The following is a 9784-nucleotide window of genomic DNA, read 5'->3' as shown; positions in this document are numbered from 1 at the left end:
TGTGTTGCTTGATTCCAAGGTCAGCTCCCTGGACACTGTCATCTTCCTCAGTTCAAGACTTCAGATGGCTGCATCACAAATCACTATGCCACTATGGTTTTGCTTCACTGTTGCTGTGGCTGTGCTCCTCGAATGCAGCAAACTAGTTGCCGTGATGCCTTCGTATGCCACGCGGACGTGGCTCAAAGGCCACGACGCTATCCTGATACGCTGGAAGCAGCCGGACAAGGGTCAGACAAGAGGATCGGACATATCGCGGGATTTGATTCATTACTACTTCATGAGCACGGATAGATGAGATGTTCTTGTCTGAACACCGTGTCGCTCGCTGAAGCTAAACCTACAGTTTTGTGGTTCTGTGTTACAGAGATGTTCGTAATGAGGAACAATTTGGAGATGCAATTTTTTTAACCCCAGAGCAAGAGCCATAAATGTATTATTAAGGAGCAGGATTACAATTTGGGCTTGCAGTTTGTCAATCTCCCCTTCATATGTTACTACCTTGTAATTACTCTAATAGAAGCAGATCCTTTCTGCCACTGGAGCTTGATATTCAGTCCTCGTTGAAGCAACAATTTTCGTTGCACGATGCATTCACCTATTGAGCAAGGTCTTAATTTGGACAGAAACCAAGTTATATTCAAGCTGAGCTACATCTCCATATATGTTCAGCCGTCGAAACTAATAACAACATACATAAGTGTAAGCTATAATTGGCCCCTTGGTGTATGACAAATCTTCTGTCTACACCACCCTTATCATCTCTGTAAAACGAAAGCACATAGGTCTACTGGGGAAAAATTGGAAGGAACATAAAAGGCGCTGTCGAGATGACTTTTGATGTACCAGCAAGCATTTCATTCAAACGCATCAAGTCTTCTTCCAAACAGCTCCAACCTTAAGCATTACACCTCCGAATTGCTCTCTAGTTATTCGTAACAAAGAGATTGTTCTGTAAGCTCAGATCAGCATGTCAGGCTAGTCTTAGCTTTTGCTTTCCTTCCTCTCATACAGGAGCACTGAAAGATCACCCCATTTTCACATCTTCACCACTAGGGAAATCCATGTCCAGCTGAGCTGGGTGCCTGTTCCTGCAGTATGAACACTATTTGACTTCCAGTTCAATTCATGAGTTCACTGAAGTCCAGATGTTGAACTCATCCATTCTTAGAGTGAATGAACTAGAACTTTGTTTTCCACCTCCACCATATGCCTACATTTTTATGATGTGGCAAGAGATGAACAATCAAATCCAACTACAAGGCCATGCAGATTTGAAGAATACAATTACAACGGTGGCATACCTTTGCAATCTCTGATGTATTAACTGTACTGTCAGTAGTCCTCAAGCAAACCTTTAGGACACCCCGTTGCATGAAGACCACTGCTCCAATTGGCCTTTGATGAAAAGGGAAACATTATTCAATAAATTACCAAAGCAACACAAAATAGGCATGGATGTGTTCTGTTAAACCTGAATAGAGCTCATACCTTAATCCAGCAGCAGCACTCCTCTGACTTAACTCCAAACCAATTTCATGGCTCAATTCTGTGTGTCCATCTGCTCTGATTGCCTTATAGTTTGAAAAAGGAAAAGAAAAACATTTACTATAGCAAATGTGACATTTTTAAAGCTAATTGTATAATATTTTTCCCAAAAAATAACATTATATAGGCCATATAGAGCCAGTCTCTAGAGCTGGTCATACTCAAGCGTCCAGCCAAGTTCAAGGTCAGGTACACAACAATCCAAGAACACATGTGGTTAAAAATAAGCATAAAACCATTCCGTCAATTTGCATCAAAAGTCCAGTTGAAAAAACTCGGCAAGCATGAGCTACTACAATAGAACATCTTATACTGTGCTCTTGGAACGTGGAAGAAGGTATCGATCAATTAAAGATGATAACATAAGGCTAAGACAAGCATTCAAATTTGCACAAAACATGCCTATCTCCACTAGCTAGTAGCATATAGTATCACTAAAGCAAGAGCACTCATGGATGCAAGAAGTACCTGCCTTTGCTAATGCAATGCAGTTTTGCCTTCAGTAATCAAAAGAGCTGTGCTGCGTACGTTATGCAGCATGAAGCTATCGAAGTTAGACAAACACAAGTGATGAAATCAGTATAAAATGCAAGAGCGTGTTGTTCACATACCAAGCATTCACCATACGACCCTCTTCCAAGCTGAATCCTGAAAGGCTTCTGTATGAACTCCCCTGCAGCCTGCAGGCGGTCATGAGCTTGCGATTTCTCCCTAGCAAGCAGATCGCCAACATCAAGTTGTAGTAGCTGTGTGGGGTGCCAATACAACAATGCAATCATTGACCATGTCATTCTAAATGATCAGGGTCTTACAAACAACAAGAATAATGGCAGAATGTAGTGCTAAACCTGTCCAAAAACATGAGGATATGTGACACAGTTCAACTTTGCGCGTTCATCCCTAAGTGCTGTCTGAAATTCCTTGGTGTTAGGCAGCTGATACCGTCGCAAGTCTGCATCCTCTATGTATTCAAGAACATTTGAAACTCGCTCCGCATCTTCTTGGTCCAACAAGTTTTCACACGTTCTCTGTGTGGAAATAGAACATCCTCATATTTCTTCTAATCATACAAGATAATGAACATAAATGAAGTGTTTTCTCTACTCACAGAATCAGATTTTGTTCCTGCTAGCTCCTTGGAGAAATAATCAAATACAGATCGGGCACTGCCTTTTGACATGTCAATATGAAGCTCCACATTGCTTGGGCACTGACCCAACTTGGGGATTCTTGCTAGCGTACTTTGCCGGTGATCAAATGCTATCACACTGCATCAGTCAGCAATGTCATGAGGGTATACCCCTCTACCATGTTGCTCACTTAAACGAGATCTAACAACATAGTATTTGTTTTACATCAGCCAAAAAGTAAGGGGTGTGTAACCATTGGGCAATTACACTATGTACATGAATATGAGCCATATGGAGTGATTAGCAACTTCAAGTGTTGTAAGTATGTAAACAGCTTACTTCACAAACTGGTATCATCACTATGCAAAGCTTGTAGGCTAAGAGTAGATATGTTCCTCTCTTTTGATTGTTCCACACAAAAGCAACTTCTTTTTTAAAACATTGGCAGCAGCAGTAAACTTCAACTAATTAATTGGCGTTATTCCAAGTCATCTTTTGAACATTGTCGGCAGTAGTAATAATTAACTAATTATCAGTGTTGCATCGACTACTCAATTCACCAAGCCGTACAATGAAAAGCATCATCCAGTATTCCAGTGACCCATTTTAGCTGCAACTCATTCTCTCTGGAAACGCACCTGGGGACGAATCGGGCGAGCTCGAAAGCAAACTTCTTGGGCCCAATGAAGTCCAAGAGATAGCACGTCTGGAACCCCACATCCTTGAAGTCTTCAGCTCTAATCGATCAGTTCATTTCAACAACACAAGCCGTCATGGGAGGAACAATCGCACACGCGGATTACAACAATTGGTAGGAGCCAGTGAAATCCGAAATGGCGAGCCACGAGCGGGGACCAACCTGAATGGCACGACGGAGGAGAAGGGGAGGACGAGGAGGCGGCGGCGGACGCGTTGGTGGAAGAGGCGGGCGGCGAGCGCGGCGTAGGCGCCAGCGAAGGTGGGGTAGTTGTAGAGCGCGAGGCTGGCGGGGCCCGCCTGGCCGTCGTCCGTGTCCGCGTCGGAGGGGGGTGAGGCGGTCTTCGATGGGGCTGAGTGCAAGTGCGAGTGCGAGCGGATGGCCTCGAGGGCGGCTTCCGAGCGGAAGGCTCGCCGGAGCACGGCCGGCGGCGGCGAGGGGGCTGCGGGGAGGCGCGGTCGGCGGCGGAGCATTGGTGGCTCGGTTTCGGCCCGGCGGTTGACTCGGGTCGGGTCGGGGTTTGGGTTTGCTAAGTTGTCCTTAGTAAGCATAACTCCCTGTTGTAAGTACCAAAACAAAATCTTGATTTTCAGTGGTACTCTTAACTTCCGAAGTGGGCTTTTTACCGAGAGGACTCCTTGCCTAATCATAGTCCTATACATAGACCGGACCATGAACAAGCCATTCTTAGCAAGGTTCCACCGAAATAAATCTCTACCAGTTGTGAGATTCACAACGTGAAAAATGGTCTATAGTAATGGGATAATTTTTTTTTGGGACGGCTGGTGATACAAGCCGCCTCTACAAATGGGTCGGATTTGTAGGGGTGGCTCACTCACCAGCCGCTCCCGGTGTTGCTATTTGTAGGGGCGGCTAGTGATTGAGTCGCCCCTACAAATGCCCCGCGTATAAATACTTTCGATTTGTAGAGGCAGCTCAATCATCAGCCGACCCTACAAATGACCTACATATAAAAAAAAATGCATCACCTTCTTTCTCCTCGGGTCACTCACTCCTATTCGTGAAAGAAAGGTGGGGAGGCCTTGAGCACCTCCAAAAAATTGCTCTACTAAGGGGGAATGTTTTGGTCTCAAATCCTTTGGTGGAGAGGTTGTAGAAGGTAAGAAAATGCTATTCCACACTTTTTTGAAATTTTAATGGTTGGTTAGTGAGTAATTAGAGTTTTGCTTTTCTCTTTCTTCTATGGTGCTTGAGCTACTTATGAAGCAAATTAGACCCAAGTTTTGAATGTACTTGGGTAAATTAGGTAGGGAAACAAGACCATACATTTATTTGATCCATGTTTCTTGATTTTAGTGAACAATTAGTTAGTTTTATGGACGTTTCATGTGCATGTAGATCTAGATCTAGGGTTTGGTTTTTTTATTAATTTTGTTTTTGTAAATTTATGTTTGATGAAATTGGACTAAGGTTTGCATAAAAGATATTGGTGAAAATATAATTGTTGCTAATTGTTGTCTTTAAAATTATTTATTGTAATCAACAAATATGTATTTTAAGATAAATGTGCATTAATTAATTTTCCTCTACCATGGTGTGTTTGTATGCTTCATATAATTATATTTGATTTATATTCATATATATATATATATGAAGTATATACAATGTTTGTTTTGTTGTTGTTGTAAAAGATGGAGTACATGAACTCTTGGATGTATGGTTCGTTAAGGTTCAAGGCAGGTTTTCGTGAAGAGGTGGATAAATTTATTGAAGCCACAAAGAAGCATGCAACGACATTAACAGAGAATAAGGATACAATTATTTATCCCTATAAAGATTACAAGAACCGTGTGGCAAAGACAGATGTGACTATCATCGGATCACATTTGATTATGCGAGGATTTGTTGAGGACTACACAGTGTGGATTCATCATGGTGAAACGGTTATTGTTAACGACGAGGATGATGAGGAATACGATGACGAAACCCTAGAATCCCTGTCCCAATATTCAGCAGAGCTTGATGCACGAATGGATCCCGAGTTTGGCAATGAACAAGGTGGTGATACTGGTGGTTGGGATGGTAACGACGAAGGTGGTGCCAATAATAATGGTGGAGCACGTGTCGGGGATGAAGATAATTTGGAGGACATGATTCGAGGCCTTGGACCAGAGATTTTACTAAAGAGCCCAAAAGATCTAGAAAATTTAGAAAGGGTGACAAAAGCATCGAAGGAGACTGTGTATGTTGTTGAAAAGGGTTGTCCAACACATTGGACATTGTTACATTTGTGCTTGAGCTACTCATCCTGAAGGCTAAGTACGGCTGGTCAGACTATAGTTTCAATGATCTATTGCGTCTCCTGTCATGGGTGCTGCCACAACCAAACTTAGTTCCCGCCAACACATACCAAGCGAAGAAGGTCATAAGTCCATTGACAATGGGGGTTAAAAAAATCCATGCATGCCCCAACCACCGTATACTTTTTCGTGGCGAAACGTTCAAGTCACTAGATAAATGTCCCTGGTGTGGGGCCAGCCGGTACAAGAACAATGACCTTTACGGTGGGGACGACGCCTCTATGGGAAAAAGAGGAATAAGAAGGGTACAAAAAGGTGGTACAAGAATTTTAGCCCCCAGAGGACACTCCATTAGGCAATGATGCAAAGCAGAGAAGAATTTCTGCCTTGGTAACGTGGTACCTGCCAGTGACCGACCGCTTGAGACGTATCTTCCTAAACCCTAAAGAAGCCGCACTCATGACATGGTGGGATGATGAGCGCAAGGTGGATGATGATAAGATTGCACACCTGGCTGATTGTAGTCAGTGGCAAAGGTTCGATGAGAAGCACAAAGAATTCAGCGATGACCTAAGGAATGTACGGTTTAGCTTGAGCACCAATGGAATGAATCCTTTCAATGAGAGGATGAGTGACCACAGCACTTGGCCAGTGATTTTGACCATGTACAACATCCCAACGTGGTTGTGTTAGAAGAGAAAGTACATTCTTCTCACTATTTTTATTTCTGGCCCTAAACAATCAGGCATTGGTATAGACGTGTTCCTCGAGCCTTTGAGCAAGAAATGGAGAGGATATAGAGGCATGGGGAGCCGATGTACGATGCATTCCGAAAGGAGGACTTTATATGTAGAGCAATAATATTTGTTACTACCAATGATTACCCTACGTTATTTGCTTTGTCTGGACAGATCAAAGGGAAGACGGGATGCTTGGTTTGCTTGGATGGTACTACATGGGTGTACCTAGATGCATCCAAGAAGATAGTTTACCTAAGGAACCGACGCTTCTTAAAGACAAGTCACAAGTACCACAACAAATTATTCTTTAGATTTTATGACAACACCCCGAAGATTGAACCTCCTCCAGAGAGACGTCATAACGAAGAACACGTGTACAGAATGGTGAAAAACATACGTGTCATCTATGGAAAGAAGAATTCGGATGGGATAAACAGAGATAGAAGCACACCTCCTGTCGAAGGCGTACCTTTCAAGAAACAATCGATCTTCTTTCAGTATCTGCCTTATCGGCCAGACTTGGAGGTCCCCCATGCCATTGATGCTATGCACGTGTAGAAGAATGTCTTTGAGAGTCTCATTGCTACCTTGACCGACACAGGCAAGTCAAAGGATGGTCTAAAATCACGGAAAGACATGGTGTAGCTAAATGTGATGCCACAGCTTCACCCGGTACATGAGGCTAATGGAAAATACACTCTGCCCGCGGCGTGCTTCAACCTAACACCAGACGAGAAGAGAGCTATATGTACTTTCCTGAGGGGGTCAAAGTCCCAACTGGGTTTTCAGCGAATGTGAAGAAGCTAGTGTCGATGAAGGACTTGTCAATAACATACTGCAAGGCTCACGATTGTCATGTGATGCTGATAGTGTTTCTACCTATTGCAATCAGGGCTATAAAGCCAGAGTTCTTGAAAATGGCCATCACCCGCATGTGCTACTTCTTTTCGAAGATCTCACAGAAGACGATTGACAAGCAAGAGCTGAGTGACCTACATGAATTTGTGGTGGAGACACAAAACCAACTAGAGATGTGTTTACCTCCTGCTTTTTTTGATATAATGCCACATCTCATGATTCACATGGTTCATCAGATACGGGCGTTGGACCCTTGCTACTTGCATGAAATGTGGTCCTACGAGCGGTTCATGTCGGTTCTAAGTCGATACGTGCATAATCAAGCATACCCAGAGGGCTCCATGATAGAGGGTTATAGTACTGAAGAAGTCATCGAGTGCTGTCAAGAGTACCTAAAAGTACAGAAAGGGATGTGAAACACGCCGTAAGTCCTTGTCCTCCCAATATGATATGAATGTAATCTTTGGATTTTGTTGTAACTAAGTCACGTCGTGATTTGTAGAATGCAAGTGCACATTGTAAAACAAATGCCAAGTATGAAAGCCGGGTATATAGACCCTCAAGCTATAGCACAAACAAATTTTAATTACCCTAAACAGTGGAAACTGGATGACAAAGAGCTAGCTGTTGGAAAGACCCTTCGGGAGAAAGAGGACATCCGTACGAAGAAACTAAGGCAAGAGTCCCTTAAGGTTTTGGCATACATTGTCCTGGCTTTTAAAATTCTCCAACAACACTCTACTATATGGCTACCATACAACTTCGAGTAAGTTCAACTCTATACTTAAAGCTTTGTTCGATATATTTTATTCGATGCAAAAGAGCTTATCTAGTTCTATAATTAAATCCATGCAGCAACCACTGGATTTGTATAGGCGTCGATGTCAGGAGGAGCATGGCATGGGTCTTTGATTCAATAGATAGGGACCCGGTGACATACAAAGACTTCATATCGATTCTCAAGACGTATACATATCGACAATCCTTATTAGCTTATATGTTTGTATACATACTTGTAATGTTCACTTTTAGATACTAACAAGTTGTATTTGCTAAAATAATTCAAGTATGGCATTTAGGTTCTATGTCACTAAACATCACGGAAGGCATGATCCAGCGAGGAAGGAAAAGCTGGCTATAAAAACACTATGTGCGGTAAGTGTAACTTACTTCTTCAGTACTCCATTACATGGCTGTCAAAAGCATCACTTAACATTTCCATATGCAAAACACACAGTGCCCCAAGCAGAAGCCTGGGAGTGTACATTGTGAATACTCTGTATGTTCTATGATGAGTAACATCGGTGCCTACAGGAGACACCCCTTAAGGGTAAGTTTGAACCTCTTCACCCGTAGTATAAAAACTTCGGATATGGTATGAAATACTAAATCAAAACTTGTTCTCTTGTAGTGGAAAGAAGAGAAAGAAATGAAAAGAGACCCATACAAGGATGACCAACTCTTAGAGCTCGTCGGCGACCTTTGCAACTTCATATTGGACCAGATTGTACACGTCAAAGGCACCTACCATGACCGAGAGTCTGACTTAGGTAGAAATCCTCAGTGCCAACACCTTCGTGAGACCGAAAGGCTAGCTATAGGCCGTTGATAACAATGTGTATGGAATTTGACATTGGTTTTACCTTGTGAATTATATCTATTTAATGATGGATTGTATATATTCTTGTGAATTGTACTTATAATTGTAGTTTATATAATACTCTTGAACGAACGTGGCTCGGAGGCTGCGTTTTGCGAATCGCGGGTCGTAGTTAAGTTTCGCGTGTTCCATGCCCCGGGCGATTCCCGGTCGTGCGTTGGTCGTGGGACGTTCGGCGGGATTATCTCGCTTTCCTCGCTCACTCGCAACGCGAACACGGGAATACGCGGAAACAAACAGCGCCATATGTATGTTCTGGTCGAATTTGAATTGTAAATTTGAATTTTTTTTGCGAGAAAATGTACTATAGGGGTTTTAGACTGAACCACCCCTACAAACAGGTATTATAGGGGCGGCTGGTACTATAGCCGCCCCTACAAATCGATTTGTAGGGGCGGCTGATAACACCAGCCGCCTCTACAAATCGATTTGTAGAACGCGGGAATACGCGGAAACAAACAGGGCCATATGTATGTTCTGGTCGAATTTGAATTTTTTTTGCGGGAAAATGTATTGTAGGGGTTCTAGACTGAACCGCCCCTACAAACAGGTATTATAGGGACGGCTGGTACTACAACCGCCCCTACAAATCGATTTGTAGGAGCGGTCTGGGAACCGCCCCTACAAATGCATGATTTGTAGAGACAGTTTGGTAGGGGCGGCCGGCCAAACCGTCCCTACAAATGGTCTTGAGTCGCCCCTACAAACCCTGTGTGACGTGGTGATTAATCAGGGCAACTTTTGACACTAAGTCATACCCAGAGTTGAGATTTTTGTTTACCAAACACCTTCTAAATGCACATTTGCCACCGTATCATCCTTCTTCCTTACAATACTGTAAATATTTGGATATGCTTCTCTAAGGGTTTTGTTTCCTAACCAATTGTCTT

The 9784-nt window shown here is 43.0% G+C and overlaps 1 protein-coding gene across 1 annotated transcript; it reads right to left on the bottom strand.

Moving 5' to 3' along the window:
- Positions 1–9: 9 nt before the first annotated feature.
- Positions 10–3892, bottom strand: LOC136486377 (uncharacterized). The gene is made up of 8 exons (XM_066483253.1): positions 3538–3892; positions 3317–3415; positions 2657–2816; positions 2397–2576; positions 2160–2294; positions 1492–1574; positions 1305–1398; positions 10–1213 (listed from the first exon to the last, which is right to left on the bottom strand). Exons 1-8 carry the CDS (start codon positions 3846–3848, stop codon positions 1127–1129), a joined length of 1149 nt encoding a protein of 382 aa, XP_066339350.1. The 5' UTR covers positions 3849–3892; the 3' UTR covers positions 10–1126.
- Between the last annotated feature and the right edge of the window lie 5892 nt (positions 3893–9784).

This window comes from Miscanthus floridulus, chromosome 10 (assembly GCF_019320115.1).
Source record: "Miscanthus floridulus cultivar M001 chromosome 10, ASM1932011v1, whole genome shotgun sequence".
Lineage (NCBI taxonomy): Eukaryota > Viridiplantae > Streptophyta > Magnoliopsida > Poales > Poaceae > Miscanthus > Miscanthus floridulus.
The sequence above is the reverse complement of the archived record's forward strand: the minus strand, read 5'-3'. Positions and strand labels throughout refer to the sequence as shown.